A 12,599-nucleotide genomic window follows, 5' to 3' on the forward strand; every position below is an offset into this window, starting at 1 on the left:
TAATACTGCTTTAAGAGGTCTCACCTTGATCCTCCTGGGCTGCGTCATTGTAGTTGACCTGTTTCCGCACCCTCTTCCCTTTGCCCAAGTTCCGAGCCAGGTCTTCCTGCTGCTGCTCATAATGGTGCCTAAGGAGCTTCTCCCAGTAATCGGGATCTACATTTTCTTCTTGTTTTATCACCTCCCGTTCCAACTCTTCCAACTATGGACATTAAAAAGGGTAAGGGTACTCTTAAGTCAATTTAATATACACAGGCAAATCAAACAATGCTGTAAATACAGCGAGAAAGATAAGTATTGAACACAACACCATTTTGCTACTGACATGACGACATGTTCATTACAAAGACACCAAAACAAATAAGTTCAGAAATTAGGTTATGTGTAATAAAATGGAATGACACAGGGGAAAAAAAAAGCATTGAACACATGAAGAAAGAGGTGCAAAAAAAAGGAATGGAAAGCCAAGATACCAGCTAAAAATTTATAAGTAATTAGAAAGCAATTCCTGCCCCTTGTCAATGCTATTTAATATCAGGTGGTTCAGTCTCAACTGATGGCCTATAAAAAAAAGAGAGTCTCATTACCAAGGTGTCCCACTAGAAACATCTCATGATGGGTAAAAGCAAAGAGCTCTCTCAAGACCTTCACAAGCTTATTGATGGCCTTGGTTACAGAAGGATTTCTAAACTTCTGAATGTTCCAGGGAGCACTGTTGGGGACATAATCCAGAAGTGGGAAAAAAAAAAAAAAAATGATGTCACCATAAACTATCCACGACCAGGTGCTCCTCACAAGATATCTGACAGAGGAGTGAAAAGAATTATCAGAAGAGTTGTCCAAGAGCCAAGGACCACTTGTGGAGAGCTTCAGAAAGACCTGGAATTAGCAGGTACAATTGTTTCAAAGAAAAACAATAAGTAATGATCTCAACCACCATGGCCTGTATGCACCCTCACCACGCAAGACTCCATTGCTAAAGAAAAAGCATGTTGAAGCTCGTTTAAAGTTTGCTGCCCAACATTTAGACAAGCCTGTGAAATACTGGGAGAATATAGTCTGGTCAGAGGAAACCAAAATTGAACTCTTTGGATGCCATAATACACACCATGTTTGGAGGTCAAATGGCACATCACCCCAAAAACACCCCCCATACCAACAGTGAAGTTTAGAGGTGGAAATCTGGGAATGAATAAACTGCAAGTCCCATCTGCCACAGCAGAAGATGAACTTGTAGGTTCAATAGACTAGGACTATAAGTGTGGTAATCAGCATGCTCATAGTCCACTGACGCGTCTTTCAGCTAACTGAAAGCCTGTACAGGAGGTACAAGCAGAGGAGGTGTTTGCAGGAGACAGACATTGAAACCGCGATCCACTGAATGCTTTGCAGGCTTCTGTGGAAAAACAATAAAATGCACATTTATTTTTTTCCCTGCAAAAATGTGTGTTTGTTATTTTTTTCCTTTAGGCCTCATGCACACTGGACATTTTTACAGTCGCTCCTAGTAGAGTTGCCACCTCATACCTTTAGGCTGGGTTCACACTGCTGCGGTGCGGGAACGCAGCGAATTTACTGCGGGTTCCCGCATCGCACCAACTCGCACGACAGTTCACACTGCCATATGCGAACTGCTGGGGAGTGTCATACAATGTTAATGACACCCCCAGTTCAGCCCGCATATCGCACTGTGAACTGACAATTCGGACATGTATCGGATCGCATAGGTGTGAACACCCATGCGATCCGATTCTGGTCCGAACAAAAAAAAGGGTCCTGTGCGAGTTTGGACCGAATGCGGTGCGATATCAGCCATACTATCTGTATGGCTGATATCGCACAGCACAGACATCGCATGTGATGTGAACAGCAGTGCGCTGCGAATCACATACGATGTCTGCCACCGCAGCAGTGTGAACCCAGCCTGAAACCCGAACACCTTTGAATTACACAGTTTCTGAGGCTAATTAAATGCAGATAAGGCACCGAGTTTAATTACCACCTTAATCGGCCACACAACCTGTGGAATTAATATGTGGTCGGGTTTAAAGGGATGAGGTGGCAACCACAGCTCCTAGGGGCTTCTGGTGTTTCTTCCTGCATCTAAACTCCCCTGCATATTCGCCTACATGTCCATGCACACACAGGGGAAGATTTACTAAAACTGGAGAGTGCAAAATCTGCAGCAGCCCTGCATAGAAATCAATCAGCTTCCAGGTTTTATTGTCAAAGCTTAATTAAAAGCAAGCTGAAGTTGGAAGCCGATTGGCTACCATGCACAGCTGTGCCAGATTCTGAGTGCTCCAGTTTTAGTAAATCTCCCACATAGACTTTTAGCAGCGTTTAGTGGTAGGGGAAAAAAAAAAAAAAAAAAAACACTGGCAGTGCGTCCAGGAGCGGCAGAGAAAAAAAAAAGAACGCTTGACACTACTAAAAGCTGCTGCTAGGCGTGTTTAGCGATTGAACATTCATTAATTTCAAAGGCTTTTTTTAACCCTTTAAAGTGGGGTTCCACCTAAAAAAAAAAAAAACTACATGAAAAAATCCTAAAAAAAAAAAAAAAAAATAAAAAAAATAAAAAAAAACATTTGGATATTTTTTTTTTTTTTTAACTCACCTCTAAATGCCTGTTGCTAGGGAGTCCCTCGTAGTCTGCCTCTTCCAGTGCCTGGGCTGGTGACATCACTTCCCCCTCGGCACAGGAAGGGCTCAGCTCTGCTCCCTCACTCCTGTCAATCATCTGGGACCCATTACAGGTCCCAGGTGACTGAGCGGCCAATCACGGCGCTCGGCGCCACTCACGCATGCGCAGTGGGTGCCAGGCTGTGAAGCCACAGCCCGGCGCCCACAGTTGCAATGCCGGTGCCACCGAACGGAGGGGGAGACGAGTGGGGCTTCGATTCCCCGCATCGCTGGACCCAGGGACAGGTAAGTGTCCAATTAAAAGTCAGCAGCTGCAGTATTTGTAGCTGCTGACTTTTAATTATTTTTTTTTTTTTTTTTGACTGGAACTCCTCTTTAAGCACAAACCTGCATGAAGGTCACTGTATAACCAACAGCAAGTTTTGTTTTGTTTTTTTTTCTGTCTGTAAACCCCTATATGGACACTAGCGATGGGCTCGGGCCTGTTCGGATTGAACCCGCCAGGAAGCAATCACTACACACCACCAATCATAGGGAGTGATGCATTTCCCGACTGGCAGCTGCACATACACATGCTGCCTATGATTGGCGGTGTGCAGTGCCGGCTTCCTGGCGGGTTCGATCCAAACACGCCCGATCCCATCGCTAATGGACACATTGGCTAACATGGAGTTAACAGGCAGAGAAAAGTAAAAGCTTCTTTGTGCTGCAGTGTGCATGAGGCCATATCGAGGCAGAGAAATAAAAGCTCAAACACCTGTGAAAATCAGCTTTTTTATTTGTTGAGCTGCAGTGTGCTTGGGTTCTTAAAGTGGAGGGCCACCCTGTAAAAAAAAAAAAAAAATTGCACCAAAAATCCTAAAAAAATTAAACATTTGAAAAAAAAAAAAATTTTAAACTTACCTGAACTCTTGTTGCTAGGCAGTCTTCCTAATCTGCCTCTTCCTATTTCGCGGTGTGTCCCGTTCCTCGGTGAGCAGCCCCGTTGCCTTCTGGGAACTGTGTGTGTTCCCAGAAAACCACGGGGCCATTCACAGAGCGCCGCACCGCTCGCGCGTGCGCAGTAGGAAACTGGCAGTGAAGCCGCAAGGCTCCACTGCCTGTTTCCCTTATTTAGGATGGCGGAGCCGAGGGATGGGCCGGCCGACATCGTGGGCACCCAGGACAGGTAAGTCTACTTATTTAAAGTCAGCAGCTACAGTGTTTGTAGCTGCTGACTTTAAAAAAAAAAAAAATACAAAATTTCGTTGGCCGGAATCCCGCTTTAAGTCTCGTACACACGATCGGATTGTTGGCCAACAAAGCGTCAGACTTTTGTCCGAACGGCGTTTGCCTGGATTTTGTCTTGCATACTAACAGGCACACAATTGTCGGCCAACAAAAACGAACGCAGTGACGTACTACGTAAAATTTCAGCTTTTGAGCGCCACCCTTTGGGCACCTTCTGCTAATATCGTGTTTGGTGAGCATTGATTCCGAGCACGAGTGTTTGTATTTTGGACTTTTGTGTGACGGACTTGTGTACACACGATATGAAAATCTGACAACAGACAGTTGTCCGCCAAAAATTTACAAGCCTGCCATCCAACATTTGTTGGCGGAAAGTTGGACAACAATTGTCTGAAGGAGCGTACTAACGGTCGGATTTTAGGCAGTCTGCCATCACACAATTCCCTGCCAAAAATCTGATAGTGTGTACGAGGCTTAAGGCTTCATTTACATCTGGAGCGTAGCACAGCAACATCTGCTGCAGCATGTTTTTTTTTTTGTGGAGCATTTTTGGAGCGGCACCATCCAATTGAATGGGCCTCCCTCCGCTCCATAAAAGCCAGTATACCAAATCTTGCCACAGAGCCAGTAGCTGTTGGCGCTGCGATTTTTGCCACAATTTTAGTGCATTTTGTTGCTTGATTCTGTACGCCATTCAATTAGCCTAGGTGTGAACGGGGCCTTAGGGCGCTTTTACAAGTGTCAGGCATTTTGTACTGCAAAAAAAACGCTGCTGGCTTCTAGGAGGAGGTAAATAAACAACATCCTGTGTACAAGCGGCTGCGGTGCGAATTGCACAGGAGCCCTGTGCGTCTTTTGGTCCGTTTCAGGTCTGAATTGAGCCCAAAAATTTGGGCTGAAATAGGAAACCTGAAACGGTGAAAGGAGACGCACCGGACGCCTGCTGTGAGCAGGAGATTTTTGACCGGCTCTCTATGGAGCCGGTTCACATATCTCCGCAGCAGGTCCGGTGCATTTTGCAGAAAAACGCTGTGTCTTTTGTTCCGTTTCTGGTACAAATTCAGCCCAACATTTGAGATCTGACCTGAAAACGGTGAACCAGGACGCACCGGACCCCTGCTGGTGAGACGGGTGTGCGGGGGGGGTTGAACCCAGCCTGAAGGTTTAATAAGCCTTTAATTTGCTCACCTTACCCTTCGGCTAGTGTATCTTGCAGGGATTACTTGCTCCTCCCAGCTCCTGCATGGTTCAGACGAGCAAGCCTTCCATCAAACACCTTCCAGCCACTTGAACTGTAGATTCCCCATTCCTCTCCCATGCTCTGCGGGAAGTGCATAGGCTTCTGTCAGGCGCTCCAACTCCTAGCAGCTGCTCCGTCTTCCATGCCAGCCCCATCAGTAAAGCTGCTGCTCTGAGCTCTGGTGAGGTTAATTGCTTCAAAGCCTTCAGACCATGTGACTCGCTTTCACATCATTAACCCCCCCCCCCTTTTTTTTTTTTTTTTTTTTTCTAATCCAAGCTCTTCTCACCATACTTCTCTAACAGATTGTACAGTGTTGGCATACACCCATTACTCTCCTTCCAGAGGTTACCCATCAACAAGCATTATACCTTTTGTTATGCACCATTAACCCTTCCCATCCTCATACAATGAGTAGACAGAAGGTGATATAATAGAAAACTCTTACCCTATTAATATGCGCGGGTCTTGCTTCACACTGATATACAATCCCTAGACTTATCTAATTAACATTCTGTTTTGTCTCATTGGTATGCACTGCTAACATTCTTGGGGTGGGGGCAAAGGTTGTCTATTAAAATGATTCCTTGGGGCATATGCATTGTTAACCTTAAAGCCTCATACACGCGATCGGACTTTCCGACGGGAAATGTTCGATGTCAGGCTGTTGGCGGTAAATCCGACCGTGTGTACGCTCCATCGGACAATTGTTGTCGGATTTTCCTGCGAACAAATGTTGGCCAGCGGGTTTTAAAATTTTCCGCGGACAAATGTCTCTTGTTCGGATTTTCCGAGCGTGTGCACACAAGTCCGTCGGACAAAAGTCCAAAGTACAAACACAATTGTTGGCCAACAATTAAGAACGTAGTGACGCACTACGTTGTTTTTCAGCTCTTTAGCGCCATCCTTTGGGCTCCTTCTGCTAATTTCGTGTTAGTAGAAGTTTGGCGTTTGTTGAATCGTGCTTTTCAGTTAGTTTCTGAACGGCCGTTCGTCAACCAGCCAGCCGGAATCGGAGGAGATAGCGTGTTATTTATTATTGCCCTTGGAGTTATAGGAAACAAGGAGGAGCCAGAAACGGTCGGTCTTGTAAACTAGCGTTCGTAATGGAGAATTAACATTCGTGACGCGGCAAATTATGAAATCTGGATCAATTCTCTTCTTCTTTAATGGAATAATTATGAAGCTGCTTTGCTGGTGATACTGATGGAGTTATGGCAAACTAATTTTCAAAGGCTTTTTTTTTTTCTAGTGATATCAAGAATAATATTATTATGCTTTTTTACATTTTTTTTTATTTGGGCAAGCTACCACAACACCATTATCCCTAATTTTTTTGTTTTTTTAATCAAATCATCTTTTTATTCATTTTATATACAGACAACAAGAAAAAAAAACAACAAACGACATACAACCCCAGTCCGTATTAAGAGGGGAAAAAAAAAACCACACCCTTGGCCCCCATGCTCCCCCTCCCCCTGCTACTCATACGTTGATCCTCTCCTCTCTCGTCATACCTCCAACATATCAAACCACTTTCTCTATATTTTTTCAAATTTTCCTAAACAGCCTCTATGTAAGAAAGTATACTTTTCCTTAATTAAAGTTTCCCTTACTTGTATTTTCGATTCTGCTACAGTAGGTGGGAATGTCCTGTAGTTTTTAAGATCAAAGATACAACTATGTTGGTGTCCCTTGTTAATTTTACTTTGTATTTTTTTAAATGTAACTGTCTACTCCCAAACTGTCATTTGAAGAAAAACACATAGCCAAGTATTATTCTACACAATTTTTTTATTGTGCATTAAAAAAAAAGAAAACAAATAAAATTAGACATGTTATCTGCCAATAGAACTTAACCAAAAAGTGCATTCTATGCATCCAAAAATATAGAAAATATACCAAATCAAATCATTATTCAACCAAAAAAATAATGTCAAAGCAATAACTCCAAGGCCAATAATAAATAACATGTTATCTCCTCCGATTCCGCAACATGGCTGGTTGACGAACGGCCGTTCAGAAACAAACTGAAAAGCACGAAATGAAAAGCACAAATCAACAAACACCAAACTTCTACTAACACGAAATTAGCAGAAGGAGCCCAAAGGATGGCGCTAAAAAGCTGAAAAACAACGTAGTGCGTCACTACGTTCGTAATTGTTGGCCAACAATTGTGTGGCCGTGTGTATGCGAGACAAGTTTGGGCCAACGCCCTTCGGACAAAATTCCACGAGGTCTACTACGCCGAATGTCTAAAGCTTTTGGCTACTCCTGCGTCAATTCTTTGGTGGTTGCCCACAGTATCACTCGGTTGCCCAGATAGGCCTGTGCCAGCTTTGGCCGGCTTCCCCTGTGCAAGTTTGGCCCGGTTAGCTCAGTTGGTTAGAGCGTGGTGCTAATAACGCCAAGGTCGCGGGTTCGAAAAGCGCGAAATGAAAAACGCCAAAAGAAAAGCACGAATCAACAAACACCAAACTTCTACTAACACGAAATTAGCAGAAGGAGCCCAAAAGGTGGCGCTAAAGAGCTGAAAAACCACGTAGTACATCACTACGTTCGTAATTGTTGGCCGACAATTGTGTGGCCGTGTGTATGCAAGACAAGTTTGGGCCACCGCCCTTCGGACAAAATTCCACAGTTTTGTTGGCCACACAATCCGATCATGTGTACGAGGCTTTACACCATAAGCCGACAGAGATGATGTAATTAGGATGCAATTATCTTGTCGACATGCACCGTTAACCCCTTTTACACCTCTAATAACCAGGCAAAACAAAGGTTATCTCATTAACAAGCATTTTCCATACATGTTGCTAACCCTGTACAAGGCTTATTACTGGTTATGTAATTAACAAGCAATTTACCTTGTTGATCTGCACCGTCAATCTATTGCTCCCCCTTACCAGAGTTGATGGAGGGCGATTTATTTAGCTGTGAGGTTTGCAGTTATGCTCTGCCGCCCCCCTCCACAGGGCTCACAGAGGTCTTTGTATAATTAGCAATCCTTGCAACACTGCTGCTAATTAAGGATCAGGTGTGTTTGTTCGTAATTCCACGCGCCCGCCAGGAAGAAGCTTACACTGCGCAGCGCTAATCACAAGCAGTGAGACATTGTCCCGATCCACAGCTGCAGAGATCGGGAAATGTCTTACCGCCTGTGATTAGCGCTGCGCAGTGTAGGCTTCCTGGCGGGCGCGGGCACGTGGAATTACGAACACACCTGAGCCCATCCTTACTGCTAATAGCTAAAAAACACTAATTTAACCCCCCCCCCGCTCTTATGTTTTTCTCTCCTGGCACCTCCATTTTAGGGCCAATTTACACTTTGTGCCGTGACAGACGTTTTAAAACGTCTCTCTCATCGCAAGGGCACACAGGAATTTTTTTTTTTTTTCTTACGTGCCCCATTCACACTGCAGTGCAGCCTAGGGCAGCGATACAATTGCTGAATTGCATGACACTGTACTTCAGTGCAGCACATTGCCATGAATGAAGTGTACATTTTGTACACTTCACATAAAGTTTGTACAAAAAAAAAAAGGGGGGGGGGGAGCTATGTGATGTGCTGAATCGCACCACACTGCCCCCTACTGCAGCCGTCATAAGTGAATCCTAAAGGTTTGTCTAATTTATTTATTTTATTTATTTATTACAGGCACTTACAGTTGTGCTCTTAAGTTTACGTACCCTGGCAGAATTTATCATTTCTTGACCATTTTTCAGAGAATAACACAAAAACATTTCTTTCACTCATGGTTAGTGTTTGGCTGAAGCCATTTACTATCAATCAACTGTGTTTACTCTTTTTAAATCATAATCACAACAGAAACTACCCAAATGACCCTGATCAAAAGTTTACATACCCTGGTGATTTGGGCCTGATAACATTAACACAAGTTGACACAAAGGGGCTTGAATGGCTATTAAAAGGTAACCATCCTCACCTGTGATCTGTTTGCTTGTAATTAGTGTGTGTATAAAAGGTCAATGAGTTTCTGGACTCCTGACAGACCCTTGCATCTTTCATCCAGTGCTGCACTGACGTTTCTGGATTCTGAGTCATGGGGGAAGCAAAAGAATTGTCAAAGGATCAGCGGGAAAAGGTAGTTGAACTGTATAAAACAGGAAAGGGATATAAAAAGATACCCAAGGAATTGAGAATGCCAATTAGCAGTGTTCAAACTCTAATCAAGAAGTGGAAAATGCGGGGTTCTGTTGAAACCAAACCATGGTCAGGTAGACCAACTAAAATTTCAGCCACAGCTGCCAGGAAAATTGTTTGGGATCCAAAGAAAAACCCACAAATAACTTCAGGTGAAATACAGGACTCTCTGAAAACATGTGGTGTGGCTGTTTCTAGATGCACAATAAGGAGGCACTTGAAGAAAGATGGGCTGCATGGTCGAGTCACCAGAAGAAAGCCAATACTACGCAAATGCCACAAAGTATCCCACTTACAATACGCCAAACAGCACAGAGACAAGCCTCAAACCTTCTGGCACAAAGTCATTTGGAGCGATGAGACCAAAATTGAGCTTTTTGGCCACAACCATAACCACTACATTTGGAGAGGAGTCAATAAGGCCTATGATGAAAGGTACACCATTCCTACTGTGAAACATGGAGGTGGATCGCTGATGTTTTGGGGATGTGTGAGCTACAAAGGCACAGGAAATTTGGTCAAAATTGATGGCAAGATGAATGCAGTTTGTTATAAAAAAAATACTGGAGGAACATTTGCATTCATCAGCCAGGAAGCTGCGCATGGGACATACTTGGACATTCCAACATGACAATGATCCAAAACACAAGGCCAAGTTGACCTGTCATTGGCTACAGCAGAATAAAGTGAAAGTTCTGGAGTGGCCATCTCAGTCTCCAGACCTCAATATCATTGAGCCACTCCGGGGAGATCTCAGACGTGCAGTTCATGCAAGACAGCCCAAGAATTTACAGGAACTGGAGGCTTTTTGCCAAGAGGAATGGGCAGCTTTACCATCTGAGAGGATAAAGAGCCTCATCCACAAATACCACAAAAGACTTCAAGCTGTCATTGATATTAAAGGGGGCAAAACACGGTATTAAGAACTGGGGTATGTAAACTATCAGGGTAATTTGGGTAGTTTCTGTTGTCATTATGATTTAAAAAGAGTAAACACAGTTGACTGATAATAAATGGCTTCAGCCAAACACTAACCATGAGTGAAAGAAAAGTTTTTTTGTTACATTCATATTCTCTGAAAAATGGCCAAGAAATCATAAATTCTGCCAGGGTATGTAAACTTTTGAGCAAAACTGTATATAGCACTGTCAATTTTTACGCTGCGCTATATTGTACATTCACATCAGTCCCTTCCCTTCTTTGAGGTTACACTCTAAGGTCCCTAACTCATCACACGTGTTCTTGACGGTCGAAAGTTCAGAGAACTTTTGTGTGACCGTGTGTAGGCAAGACAAGCTTGAGCGGAATTCCGTCAGAAACGTTTTGTCTGACGGAAATTCCGTTTGTGTGTACGCGGCATTAGACCAAAACTGGCCATGAATTGCATATTGACAATAAGCTGTCTTTTTTTTTTTTTTGCCTTATTTTTCTTCTGTCTCTTCATCTTGTGGTCACATGTAGCTCATGTACCCCTGCACATCACTGTCTGTTATTGGCTGAGTTAATTTGGAGATTTGGAGGCCGCTGGGAGCATTAGGGCCCTTTCACACTGGAGCGGTTTGCAGGCGCTATTGCGCTAATAATAGCGCCTGCAAACCGACCCAAAAGTGCCGCTGCTTTGCCTCCAGCCCTGGGGGCTTTCACACTGGAGCGGTGCGCTAGCAGGACGGGGAAAAAAAGTCCTGCTAGCAGCATCTTCGGAGCGGTGAAGCAGCGGAGTGTATACCGCTCCTTCGCCGCTCCTGCCCATTGAAATCAATGGGACAGTGCGGCTATACCGCCGGCAAAGCAGAGGCGCTTTGCGGTGGTTTTTAACCCCCCGCTAGCGGCCGAATACCGATGGTAAAGCGCCGCTTACAATAGCGGCGCTTTACCGCCGACGCCGCCCCCACCCCAGTGTGAAAGGGCCCTAAGAGGGGACTTTTTTGCGTTAAGAATACATCATTGGATAGAATTTTCTTTTTTTTTTTTTTTAAACCAAAGTTTAGTGTCGCTTTAACCTCTTGGCGCTGACAGAACGCAAATATGTGGCCTCTCGGCGGATGGGCCTTGGCACCAAGCAGACACATATTTGCGTGTAATATTGCAAAAACAGATGTGCCAAGAGCACACGCCCTGCACCCTCTCAGCACAGTTACTGACAGCTAACAGAAAGTTCCCGTTCGCTGGGAGTTTTCCGATCATGTGACCCCCACCTCGATCATATGATCACATGATCATAAACCCCACCCCACCTCCAGGCATCATAAACTCCTTAAAGGCCCAGGAGACACCGGCACCAAGGGGTTAAATATTCTTAAAGTGTTACTAAACCCAGGACCCTGCATTCACTATATCTGGTCTCCCACAGTACACACAACATAGAAATGCAATTATTTTAGTAATTGTAAACGGCTAAATACCTTTTCTCATCAGCATTATATAGCAGTTTTTTTACTTCTATCAGTGTCTGGTTAAAGCTTGCAGGAGGAGTTTTCATTCTCCCACAATTGCCTTATGAGAATGCAGGACCCCTGACCCTCTGTCTGGATAGTGCTGATTGGCCCTGTGCTGATCATATGCACCCTCCCAAGAAAAAAAAAAAAACTCTCTAGCACTACACACCAAACTAAGCATGTGCAGCTTGTCCCCAGGGCTCTGTAAATATCAGGATTTATATTGGAGTCAATGGAAGGAGCAGATGCTCAGGGTAGAACAGCCTTTTTACACAATGCAGAAGATTAACCCCTTAGGCTCCACAGTGAGAAAAGGCCCCATTCACACTTGTGCGACTTGGGACTGCAAAGTCGCATGACAAGTCGCACCCCATGATTTCCAATGAGTACCGTTCATATCTGTGCGACTTCAAGTTGCACCAACTTCAAAGTAGTCCTTGTTCTACTTTGGTCCAACTTTGATGCAAGTTGAGGTCCATAGACCTCAAGTTTACACAGGCAATTCCCTGAAATCGCGTCAAACTCGTGGCCGCGAAATCGTGGCAAAATCACGTGACTTTCAAGTCGCAGCAGTGTGAAAGGGGCCTAACAAGCATGCTTTACTGCATGTTTAGTAACACTTTAAGGCCAGGTTCACACTTGCTGCGGCCGCGGCTCGTAGCAGGGGGTCCGGTGCGTCCTTGTTCTCCATTTCAGGGGCGAATCAGGTCAGAATTTTTGCCTGAATTAGTATCTGGAACGGAGACTAAGACGCACAGGACTTTTTTCTAGCACGGACCGCGGCCGCCCCGGAGATGTGTTAACCGGCTCCATTGCATTGTTACATAGTTAGTAAGGTTGAATAAAGACACCAGTCCATCCAGTTCAACCTGAGTGAGTGTGCGTG

At 44.4% G+C, this 12,599-nt stretch overlaps 1 protein-coding gene across 4 annotated transcripts in view; it reads right to left on the minus strand.

The window, feature by feature from the left end:
* The window catches only part of CHD3 (chromodomain helicase DNA binding protein 3), a 153,227-nt gene that overhangs the window by 45,441 nt on the left and 95,187 nt on the right, over positions 1-12,599 (minus strand). For all 4 annotated transcript variants that reach the window (XM_073622962.1, XM_073622963.1, XM_073622961.1 and 1 more), the window contains one exon: positions 25-202. In XM_073622962.1, the coding sequence (XP_073479063.1) occupies positions 25-202 (178 nt within the window). The remainder of the gene's footprint in view (positions 1-24; positions 203-12,599) is intronic.

This window comes from Aquarana catesbeiana, linkage group LG03, assembly GCF_042186555.1.
Source record: "Aquarana catesbeiana isolate 2022-GZ linkage group LG03, ASM4218655v1, whole genome shotgun sequence".
NCBI classification, from domain to species: Eukaryota; Metazoa; Chordata; class Amphibia; order Anura; family Ranidae; genus Aquarana; species Aquarana catesbeiana.